This window comes from Salvelinus fontinalis, chromosome 5 (genome assembly GCF_029448725.1).
Source record: "Salvelinus fontinalis isolate EN_2023a chromosome 5, ASM2944872v1, whole genome shotgun sequence".
NCBI classification, from domain to species: Eukaryota; Metazoa; Chordata; class Actinopteri; order Salmoniformes; family Salmonidae; genus Salvelinus; species Salvelinus fontinalis.
This window is the reverse complement of record NC_074669.1, coordinates 25261269-25273636: the sequence shown is the minus strand read 5'-3', so window position 1 is coordinate 25273636 and position 12368 is coordinate 25261269. Positions and strand designations below refer to the sequence as shown.

The 12368-nt window shown below is 42.8% G+C and overlaps 2 protein-coding genes across 2 annotated transcripts; one reads left to right on the top strand and one right to left on the bottom strand.

Moving 5' to 3' along the window:
- Positions 1 to 309: 309 nt before the first annotated feature.
- Positions 310 to 5511, bottom strand: spata18 (spermatogenesis associated 18). Its single transcript, XM_055922999.1, has 12 exons — positions 5055 to 5511; positions 4077 to 4182; positions 3875 to 3990; positions 3618 to 3736; positions 3366 to 3461; positions 3112 to 3246; positions 2469 to 2700; positions 1884 to 2042; positions 1536 to 1711; positions 1258 to 1381; positions 1081 to 1140; positions 310 to 737 (listed from the first exon to the last, which is right to left on the bottom strand). The coding sequence occupies exons 1-12, from the start codon at positions 5139 to 5141 to the stop codon at positions 681 to 683; spliced, it is 1467 nt and encodes a 488-aa protein (XP_055778974.1). The 5' UTR covers positions 5142 to 5511; the 3' UTR covers positions 310 to 680.
- Positions 5512 to 6937: 1426 nt separating this feature from the next.
- Positions 6938 to 12247, top strand: LOC129855381 (beta-sarcoglycan-like). Its single transcript, XM_055922993.1, has 6 exons — positions 6938 to 7031; positions 7870 to 8079; positions 8276 to 8461; positions 8705 to 8896; positions 9061 to 9192; positions 9445 to 12247. The coding sequence occupies exons 1-6, from the start codon at positions 7017 to 7019 to the stop codon at positions 9649 to 9651; spliced, it is 942 nt and encodes a 313-aa protein (XP_055778968.1). The 5' UTR covers positions 6938 to 7016; the 3' UTR covers positions 9652 to 12247.
- The last annotated feature ends 121 nt before the right edge of the window (positions 12248 to 12368 follow it).

The following is a 12368-nucleotide window of genomic DNA, read 5'->3' as shown; positions in this document are numbered from 1 at the left end:
TCAAGGTTTGAGGTTAAAGATAAAACCTAAACTACAACAGTCTCAGAAAATGATACTGTGCAGGTCTAAATGTCCTTAAAAAGTTACATTATGGTCAACCACACAATCCTCCTGGTTTTGCATAGTGCACAATTAAGAATTACTAAGATAATGAGCATAGATTAAACACACACGCACACACCCACACGCACACACCCACACCCACACACCCACACACACACACACACACACCCACACACCCACACACCCACACACCCACACACACACACACACACCCACACACACACCCACACACACCCCCACACACACCCCCACACACACACACACACACACACACACACACACACACACACACACACACACACACACACACACACACACACACATACATAGCCTTGTCACGTGCTGCTACAGCACCCTGAAAGGATTGATCTGAAAGGACCAGCTGCCAGAGTCTCTGGATACTGTAATGGTAACATGGAACTTCTCTCCAGAATACTGTAAACCCTGGACCAATGTCCATATTGACACGGAGTCTAACTACTTAACATCAAGTCATCACAACTGACAAATAACGACAGGATCCAGTCCATTCAAGCTAAAAATCTGTCTTTGTTGCAAACATGAAATCAATGTGTAGAATTTTGTTTTCCTTTTGTAACTCAGTGGTCAGTTAGGGTTTACAGGCGACTGGCGGAGAGACGTCCGGGAGAGGGGCTTCTGCTGCGACTAAAACCCTGAGAAAGAGAGAAAGTCTGTCACACAGAGCATTTCTTGCACCTTTGGATTTGAGATTAAGTTACTCTCTCCCACTAATACAACATCTAGGAGTTGCTGTTTTGTTGTTGTACTTACCCCAAGGGCTCAGGGTATGCATGGATGTATTTTGGTGGCAAAAGAAAAGTCTTAACACTAAATCACACATGCACAGCTTTCATCTAGTGTGCTTTCCCAACTGCAACTTCCCTGAATATTTTCTTGCATCATAAAAACCCTGGGCTGACACATCTTTCCAAAGAGTTTCTTGATATTTGTGACATTATTTTAACGTGTTAGGTCTCAGTCGTCGTAGTAACTTACGAGAGTGCGTGTGGGGCTGCCAGAGCGAACAGGACTGCAGCTCCTGCTTCTGCTCCTCCACTGGAAGACAGCAGAGAAACACCACATGAATCATTCTGCATTTTATATTGTGATCATGCAGTAATTGCTCAAGCAAAGCCTATGCTTCTACAGTAGGGACTGAAGGTGCATCAGTACCAGAGCTCCTCTCCTGGTGACTGCCTCTCCCTTCACTATGACACCGTCCCCCTCCACCAGTGCTGGCCACACATGGTAAGCCACCAGAGGAGCAGTAAACTCAGAGTCATAGCTACGACGATACCTGGTAGAGAGCGAGAGAGAGGGCGAGAGAGACAGAGAGAGACAGAGAGAAGAGGGAGGAGATGTATATACATGACCAAGGTGACATCTAGTGGTAGGATTAGGAATTGTACATCTAACATCTTGTTTCATGAAGTCAATGGATGCAGACTGACTTGTTGTCGCTGTAGAGTTCTCCACCGCTGGTGAAAGCCAGGTCCAGAGGAGGGTCCAGTGTCTGCATGGCGAAAGCCACTCTGCATGTCTCCCGGATGAAGCTGTTGATCAGGGCAAAGTTCACCTCTGGGGGGAAGGAGATCCGTGGGTTTACATTCATGGCGTTGATCACGTCCTGGGAGAGGGAAACACATCACAATACACTCTGACACACATCTCCTATTAACAAACACTCAATGAACTACAGTGTGTGAGACTCTTGAAATTGTAATGTAAAGGTGACTGGAATCTACAGGTTTTTGTAACATGTCAGACATGTCAGTAAGAGAGAAAAGTGTAGGCCATACATTAACACTGGCCTGCACGTCGTAGAGGTCCAGGTTCCTGACGATATAGTCCACCACCGAGTCCTCCAGGGTCTCTGGCCCCAGGTGGGAGGGTGACAGGGTCTTCTTCACTCGCAGCTTGAATTGACGGTAGGCCAGCTTGGCTGCCTGGAAGGCCTCCTGACAAACATACACACCACACACACACACAAACACGCACACACACACACACACACACACACACACACACACACACACACACACACACACACACACACACACACACACACACACACACACACACACACACACACACACACACACACACACACACACACACACACACACACACACACACACACACACACACACACACACACACACACACACACTCAGACAAAGGGATTAGAGATACTGTATAGTATAGGAGATTTACAGAGAAACCAGAACCTCAGATCTGACATATCAAATTGGATGAAAACAAGGTCAGGTGGTTACATGTGCTAGGATGATCATCTCCAATACATTGTGAATCCCAGCTAATCATCACAGGTTGTACTGTATGTAGTGTTATTCCATAATGTACAGGGTTTCCAGATGTCATACCACAGTGGCAATGAAGATGATTCTCTGGACCATCTCCAGGTCGTCTATGTAGCGTCGGAGCAGACTCTGGGCCTCCAGGCGCTCCACAGCGTACAAGTCACTGAAGCGGGACACCAGCCTGGCGTGGCGGGACGAATTGGTGAGCTGGGCCCGGGTGGGAGACTCACTCTTCAGAGGGCTGGAGGGGCGGCTCTGTCTGGCCAGGGGGCTGGGGGAACAACTCCTCACCAACCTGAGACAGATAGAAAGGAAGAGGGGAGGGATGGTTGACTTATGCCATGTTAATATGATATCTGAGTGAGTGACTAACAAAATCAATAAGGGCCCCCTGGAGGTCTCCTGGGCACGTACCCTGCGTGCCCGTCGGGAAGTCGGCCATGACTACTACATGTTTAGATAGCTGGCTAGACTAACTAGACTAATTTACCAATCTAAAAAAATTACTGACCTTGTGTATTCTACTATTCTAATTCTCAACAGTAAGTGACTGAATTCCTAAAACAAATGTTATTATTTTATTTTTAAATGACCACGGTCTGACCCTCTGTGTCCTCATTTGTAGCTACGGCCCTGTGTGTGTGTGTGTGCGTGTGCGTGTGCGTGTGCGTGTGCGTGTGCGTGTGTGTGTGCGTGTCCTGCTCACCTCTCCTGCAGCATGCTCTTCTCTGCTGTGAGGAAAGACACCTCATCCCTCAGCAGACGCACCTGTCTCTCATAGTCATCCAGAACATCCAGCTTCCTCTTATAGGTCTCCACCTGGTCACGGGCCACACGCAACCTGACACACACAGATACACACCATAATAACCTCAGAACATACACATCAATAAGCCAAAGAGGACAAATAATACTCAAATGAAACTTGTACAATATTGTATTACAGTATGTTTCCCTCACTCTGCTTTCAGCTGTAGTATCTCATCCTCGGTGGCCAGCAGAGTTGTGGCTGACATGTTTTTTGTGTTGTCCAGTTGCAGATGAGCATCCGCCAGTCTGTAAACGCATTCAACATACCAGTAGGTGAATAAAACAGAGACCAGAAAGTTAGCCATACTAACGTAACCTGGGGCAGACTGATTTGGTTGGATAGAAAATGAGTAGGTCTATTGTATAGATGAATCATTTGTTGTATGTTTAGTGCAGACTTACTCCTGTTTGACAGAGTCCAGCTGTAGGTGAGTGGAGCACAGCTGAGTCTCCATCTTCTGCATGTCGTTCTCATGGGAGGCAGACAGCTCCCTGATTTTCCTCTCCTTCTCCACAGACTCCTGCATGACAACACTCCTCATTTAACCTTGATTATCACTGTCTTATTTACACTATGTGACAGGACAGCATAATAGAATAGAATAACTTAATGAATGTACAGTAGCTAGAACCATAAATAACAGAACATATTATTTCACCTGGATGAGGTTGAGGCTGGTGTCGTTGGTTACAGAGGAGGTTGCCATGGAGAAACAGGTCCCCAACCAAGGCAGCAGGCGTGATTTGAGTACATCCACTCCTGCATAGTGACCACCTGACTCAAAGGAAAAGGAGACATTATTAGAGAATTGTTTGGGTAAGGCAAAAAAGAGGGGAGTTGTGAGAAGCTTGGACACATACCCTCTCTAGCAGTGAAGTTGAGGATGGTGAAGAGTTGACCCTGTATCTTGGAGGTGAGCTCTACCAATTCACAGCACCTGTTCAGATTCTGATCACAGGAGATGACCTAGGAAGGTGACAGACACTGTATGAGAATTATGTACCATCACAAAAGGGACATACATTTTAAAGATGTAATGTAATCTCAATTGTGGGGTCAACAATGGAGGACATTTAAAAAACAAACATTCACATGGATCATTCACATCATTCACATGGATCACTAGTGAATATCTGTATTGATCATAATGAATTGAGGGATATACTATATCTACTTTTAAAATAAATTATCTGTGACTTCCGGGCAAATGCACTGGTTGGTCTCTGGAGTATCTCTGTGTGATAATGCATGGGTTCTATCAGGACAAGCGTTTCAGGTTCACACCAAAATGCTCACGGGGGCGTGCTCGAGCCACTAGCTTTCAGTCAGCAATGGTTTCACGGTCGCCATGACGACTAGCGTCTATAGCAACCAAACTTCGCCAGAAAATCTATTTAATCGAAACAATTGAATTCCTTTAGCCTCTAACGTTACATTGTTTCAAAAACGTTCCAATTCATTGTCAATGTGATACATTGTAAAAAAAAAAAAAAATACATAACAAATAATGATTCCAAATATATTTCACTATCTGGTCATGAGTGGCATAATCAAGTAGGCTAATCAAATTATTTTAGATGGGTGGACAGAAATTCTATAGAGGAATCAAGTTCTCAAGGGAAGAACGTATTTGCTGAATCAAACAGTGATTCATTAAATATGCTATTGATTTCCACACCAATATCACATTTATTATAGCCAAGACTAATTTAGACAATAGCCTAAACTATTACATGGATCGAATGATTGCAATAATCATGTGTCGCCTACCTTTATTGTTGGTTAGGCCACTTTTCGGCCAACAGATTTAGGGCAGAAATAAATTATTGATGACTTACATGGTAGTCCTTGTACCAGGACTCAAGTTTGTCCTGTAGAACGCTGAAGGAAGATGTGTTCACCAGCCTCCTTAGCGAGTCGGCCATGTCTGCTCTCCCTAATCTTGAAAGGTTCAAAATGCTCTTGGACAACCGTGGGATTTAATCTGGGGCGAGAGCGCCCGTGACAGACGCGCGCTCCCTTTTTATACCCGCCTTAGAAATTCTTGCCCTTGACGTTTTGTCCACCTTCGTTACAACGGGTGCCAAGTACCATCTCAGTTGTGGCAACGCTTTTTACTCATTTTACTCATATACAGATTGAGAATGTTTGCTAAAGCCACTTGCATTGTTTTCAGTAATAGTCTGGTTATTTCTGTGAGAAATGTATAGACCGTAAGCGTCTTCTACCGGTTCTTCCTTTATGATGTAGGCGCACAAGTGAAGTAGGCTGTCTGTGCTGTAAACGAGACCATTGTAATGTCATACTGTTACACACACGTGGGCGTTGAGTGTCGCCTGCCATTAATGTCATATGTGGAAGATGTGAAACACAACTTTTTTTCAGAGGCCCATTTAATTTCGGATGACGTCAGTATTAGTTGGACAAATCGGTTATAGGTCTAGTGGTACGTTTATATTTTAAGGTAGGCCTACTGTACTATAGTAATTTTGTAACCCAATCAAAATAAATGTTATTTGGTTTGCTGCTGAATGTGTTCTGTGCTTGAAAAAAATGGTTTTGGTTAGTGTGACATCATCGTAGTGTGAAACTCATGAAAAACCGGCGTACATATGAATGAATGACAGAGGTATAATTCAGTCAATTATAATTAATTATAAACAATTTAGCTTGTTGTGTTATTGGTAGTGTTTTAAAATATAATAACTATTAATGTAAACAGTCATTATATTTTATGAAAACCAGGTTTATAGTATTGTCCCACTTCCCCTGATTGGTGTTTGATGAATCTTTAAAAAAGTATGGTTAATTAATTTAAATATATTTCTGGCATTAGATATGATAAAATACATTGAAATGTGTTGTTTTAGTTGTTCATAGCATCTCTGAATCGATTTTATACACTATAAAGCAAATAAACAGCATAGGATGAGGGTGGAAGGAATTAGAGGGAAAATAACAAACAAGGGTAAGAAAGGAAATAAAGGAAGCACATGGAAGAAAGAGACTATAGAAAGAGGCTACATTAATTATGAAAGGGGAATTTGGGGGATAGTAGAGGTGTTCCAGGATCAAGTTAAAGCTGTGCAGACTCCCAAGAGCTTGGAATGTCCCCCAATACATTTTCCAAGGGCATGGGGAAGGTTTAGTAAAAGTTTATTGTCACAAAATTCTGAAAACAGTATGTTATCTACAAGTTTCTACAAATTCTACAGTCTTATTGATTGAAGTGGGACACGAATGTAGTTCTAAGAAGAATACAGTGTCCCAGTTCATTTACTAAAATGTTCCACTAACACCGAAAGCCACGCTTTAGCAAAAGTGTCGGTCTGGTGGTGTTTTAGGGGCTGTGGCACTGGCATCCATACATTATCAAGTTGTGTCATCATCTCTGATAAAACCTTCATTAATTGAAATAAACATCACTTAAGGATAAACTGATGCTAATTGTCTGTGGACTGTAGACTATTCGGAAGCCCTGCCTGGAAGAAAATATGAATGGACAGGCTTTATATAGACTTTCTTATTTTGGAATCCTGTTGCGGGCCTTTCCCATTGGCTGGTTTAGCCAGGAAAGAACCATCTGTGATAACATGGACTGTAGCCTACAGTGATCCAGCTATGAACAATTTGATAAAAAGGCTTCCAATTCCACCTGCTAATATAATAATGAATTACCCTCACAAGTATTAAAACTGGCCAGATATATATTATTTTATTCATTTGAATGAATTGGTCTAGTCCACTGTCTTTCCGGGCTCCGGAGCTGTCAAACGCTTTGGAAGAGGGGGAGGGTGAACATGGCGTCTGAGCAGGTCTGTTTCCATTAAGACATTATTGTTTTTCTACATTTTGCCTTCCCGTTTTGCTTTCCAAACGTCGGTGGTTTAGATGTAGGCATCTATATGCACTACGAACTCATTTGAAAGGAATTACGGTATTCGGTCGGGCGTTGTAAAGCGTATGCGGAATATCCATAGTACGCTATCACGCTTCCAAGCCCTGTACTACTGTTACGCTTTTTATGATAGACATAGCTCGAAATAACGGCTTGATTGCCGCAGTTTTTCCACGGCATTGGAAAGTTTAAACTGATTGTAATACCCCATATCATGAAGTTATATTTTCATCAGAGTTGAATATGGACCTGTACTATTCATATTTGTTACATGGAATATACGTGTACTTTATTTTTAGTCATTACCTACAGACAGAGAGACCCGGGTGTTTAATTGCGCACATTCCTCAGAAGCAACCTGTCTATCCAGCGACGCCTGCATAAAGTCTAATAAAATAGAATGTGGTGGTTTCAATATGTGGTTCTGTTTCTCTGTACTCAGAGATACAGTATATTTGTTACATTGTAACTGCATATGGCAGTTAAATCTGCTGTCAATTGGGTTGTTACATTTTATCAACTACTAGGTCAACTAGACTGCAGAGTGAAACAAAATAACATGTGGTAGTTACAATGTATAGAAGTCTTAATGTTTAATCTCACACAGAGAGGTAGGTAGGTGTACAGTGAAGTCTATGCTTTGATTGATGGGGACCACCCAGAAAGTGTTGTTTGTAGATGTCACAGCAGTATAGCATGTTAAAGTGGGGTGAGCCTACTGAGCCTTGACATTGCTGCTGTTCTGTGTGTTGAAGGAGAGTTCTAATGGGCCTGTGAAGAGGTCTATGAGGGAGAAGGCCATGGAACGGCGGACCACCAACAAGGAGCACAACAGCAACTTTAAGGCAGGCTATGTGCCCATTGAGGAGGAGCGCCTGCACAAGACAGGCCTGAGAGGACGCAAGGGCAACATGGCTGTCTGCATCATAGTCCTGCTCTTCTTGCTGGCACTCATCAACCTCATTGTGAGTGCCCAATGACACACAAAGCATCCTCTGCATAATGTAATCATCCTTATTTATCTGAATTAACTTTTTAACACAGGCTAGTAGCATGCATGGTATCATCAGAATGTTAGTTATGGATATGTTTATAACTAGTTCTGATTATGACAAATCAAATCAATATATATGAATCTCTGACATTTGTCCCGTCTCTCAGATCACTCTAGTGATATGGACAGTGATCCGCATCGGGCCCAGTGGTTGTGACAGTATAGAGTTCCATGAGAGTGGGCTGCTGCGCTTCAAGCAGAAGGCAGACATGGGCGTGGTCCACCCACTACACAAGAGCACTGTGGGGGGCAGGAAGGACCAGGACCTGGTTATCACCGGCAACAACAACCCGGTGAACTCAGGCAAAACACATTCGCTTAGGAAAAATACACTCACTTAGGCAACACACACCCACTTAGGCAACACACACAAACACCAACACACACACACACACACAGAGAATAGATTCAGAACACACAAATACATTGGTATAACCAGTAAATACACACACACTTCCCCAGTCTGACCCAGATATGAATACATTAATCAGACTGTATGCTCTTACATGTATATGGTTTTTGTATTTGTGTTCCAGGTGGTGTTTCAGCAGGGCTCCACTAAGCTCAGTGTTGAGAAAGAGAAGACGTCTATCACCAGTGACATAGGCATATCCTTCACTGACCCCCGCACTCAGAACACCTTCTTCAGCACAGACTTTGAAAACCACGAATTCCACCTGCCCAAAGGAGTCAAAGTACTCAGTGTGAAGAAAGCCTCCACAGAAAGGGTATATTCCAGGCCAACAGAAGCCATCTAATAAAACATGTAGCACCACAAATAGTGTTCCTGTAGATAAAATAAATTCTAGTATCCATTCCTGTCGTTGATTAGTATTTTTTTTTAAATCCCAGAAAAAAGTGGTAGATCTCTGAATACTCTCTCTGCTTTCAGATCACCAGCAACGCTTCCTCTGACTTGTCCATCAAAGCGGACAGCAAGGCCATCATCCGCGGCAATGAGGGGGTCTTTATCATGGGCAAGACGGTGGAGTTCAGGATGGGAGGGGACATCGAGCTCAGAGCTGTGAGTGTTACCCCTTACCCAATTAGGTCTACATGTTTATCAGGCCCTCTCCTCAGGCCCCCCAGAATTTTCACATTTTTCTTTTAGCCCTAAACTGGCACACCTGATTCAATTAGTCAAAGGCTTGATGATTAGTTTACTAATTGAATCAGGTGTGCCAGTTTAGAGGTGAGGAGAGGGTTGGGGAACCCTGGTCTATAGTGTATTGTATTCCCTTAAAAGTTATGGTTAATAAGTTTTTTCCCTTTGCAGGAGAACAGTATTGTTCTGAACGGGTCGGTGATGGTGAGCGTCAGTCGCATGCCAAACTCCTCAGTGGGGGCCAACGTGTATTTCGACGAAGGTCTGTTGAGGTACAAGCTGTGTATGTGTGCAGACGGCACTCTGTTCCGTGTCCAGGTGAAGTATCAGAACATGGGCTGCCAGACCTCAGACAACCCCTGTGGAACGGCCCACTAAAGAGACTGGAAGACAAACTGATGATACACCATCCATCTTGTCCTACAATTAACAGATGGTCAAGTATGGCCAACCAGTGTTGAAATACTCTAGAACAATGTGCAGTGCATACTGCATACACATTCAAAATGTAACACCCAGAAACACTCTCTTTTTTATGGTGGCCTTTTTGTTTGTCTGCATATCCACTTGGCCAAAGATAAGAGCTACATACAGTATTATCATTTTGTTTTGTTTAGACTTAGAGCAGCTCACTATATGAAGTAACAACAGACACAGCACTCTACCAAGCAGTCCAGTATTATTACCAGTGTTCTGGGTATTTATATTGATAATGATTTGTTTATGTATATTTCCACTGGCAGCTGTGTGTGACTCAAGTACAAGTACAAGTCACCCTGTATTAGGCATCAGCCACTGATCACTTAGTGGCCACTATATTTATGTTTTGATTATGGTTAGTTAAGGAGTTATGAGTTGGAGTTAGTGGGATATGTGCAAGGGTTAACACTTAAAATAGGAAACATAATTTTAGCTGTCCAGTATTACTGATTTCAGGAGATAATCTGGGCTTTATGAGATTACTTTTAGTGCTCTCTACATTGCTATCTACAGTGCATTCGAAAATTATTAAACATTATGTTACGTTACAGCCAATTAAAATAAAAAAACAGAAATACCTTATTTTACATAAGTATTCAGACCCAGACTCGAAATTGAGCTCAGGAAAAATCCTCTTCTTGAGATGTTTCTACAACTTGATTGGAGTCCATCTGTGGTAAATTCAATTGACTGGACATGATTTGGAAAGGCACACACCTGTCTATATAAGGTCCCACAGTTGACAGGGCATTTCAGAGCATAAACCGAGCCATGATGTCGAAGGAATTGTCCGTAGAGCTCCGAGACAGGATTGTGTCGAGGCACAGATCTGGGGAAGGGTTCCAAAAAATGTCTGCAGCATTGAAGGTCCCCAAGAACACAGTGGCCTCCATAATTCTTAAATTGAAGAAGTTTGGATCCATCAAGACTCTTCCTAGAGCTGGCCACCTGGTCAAACTGAGCATTCGGGGGAGAAGGGCCTTGGTCAGGGAGGTGACCAAGAACCCGGTGGTCTCTCTGACAGAGTTCTAGAGTTCCTCTGTGGAGATGAGAGAACCTTCCAGATGGACAACCACCTCTGCAGCACTCCACCAATCAGGCCTTTATGGTAGAGTGACCAGACGGAGGCCACTCTTCAGTAAAAGGCACATGACAGCCCGTTTGGAGTTTGCCAGAAGGCACCTAAAGGACTCTCAGACTATGAGAAACAAAATGCTCTGGTCTGATGAAACCTAGATTGAACTCTTTGGCCTGAATGCCAAGCGTCACGTCTGGAGGAAACTTGGTACCATCCCTACTGTGAAGCATGGTGGTGGTAGCATCATGCTGTGGTGATGTTTTTCAGCGTCAGGGACTGGGAGATTAGTTAGGATCGAGGGACGCATGAACGGAGCAAAGTACAGAGAGATCCTTCTTGAAAACCTGCTACAGAGCACTCAGGACCTCAGACTGGGGCGAAGGTTCACCTTCCAACAGGACAACGACCCTAAGTACATAGCCAAGACAACGCAGGAGTGGCTTCGGGATAAGTCTCTGAATGTCCTTGAGTGGCCCAGCCAGAGCCCAGATTTGAACCCGATTGAACATCTCTGGAGAGACCTGACAGAGCTTGAGAGGATCTGCAGAGAAGAATGGGACAAACTCCCCAAATACAGGTGTGCCAAGCTTGTAGGGTCATACCCAAGAATATTCGAGGCTGTAATCGCTGCCAAAGGTGCTTCAACAAAGTACTGAGTAAAGGGTCTTACTACCTATGTAAATGTGATATTTAAAATAAAAAATAAAATGTTTTAATACATTTTGAAAAATGTCTAAAAACCTGTTTTTGCTTTGACATTATGGGGTATTGTGTGTAGATTGATGGGGGGGGGGAAACGATTTAATCCATTTTAGAATAAGGCTGTAACGTAAAAAAATGTGGAATAAGTTAAGTGGTCTGAATACTTTTGGAATGTCCTGTACATCTTCCTTCTTATCCTGTATGTGCCAAACATTGTCTCTGTGTCTTCACAAGGGAAGAGATTGGAGTGTCTTTAGTTACGGTGCCAAATGGAATACATTTTCATGTGTCTATAATATCATACTGCCTAATGCTCAGAAACAGGACAATTATAAGATATACTACAGATTAATGCAGTCAGCTGTTTTTTGTTGTTGTTTTTTGGGGGTGGTATTCATGAGACTTTTGTGTTTGTTTCAATTATACATTTTGATAACATTGGTTTGAAACAAATAATTTGAGTGACATTTTGTGCAACATAACATGAGTGGCAGTGCTACAAGTGTGATGTGTATTTACTTTGTTCTAACTGGAGTGTATATTAAAGTGTTGCTACGGTAACAATGTGGTCATCATCTCAAGCAGCAATATGGACTCCATGCCTTTATGTATGTATTCATTGTTTTCCACTGGAACCTTGAGAATGAGCTTTTGGAAAATGTCCATTATTTAACTTCCATGTTTGTTTAATAAAGGGTTGTGCTGTGTTTGAAAGGCCCTGTTGTCTTTTGTCAATTTGCAGTTTTATTTTCATGTTTAAAACCACCCTTTTTGTGCCCTATCCCACAATGTCCACTTGGAGGTGTTATGCCACAATTAATTTAGTGTGTATTAC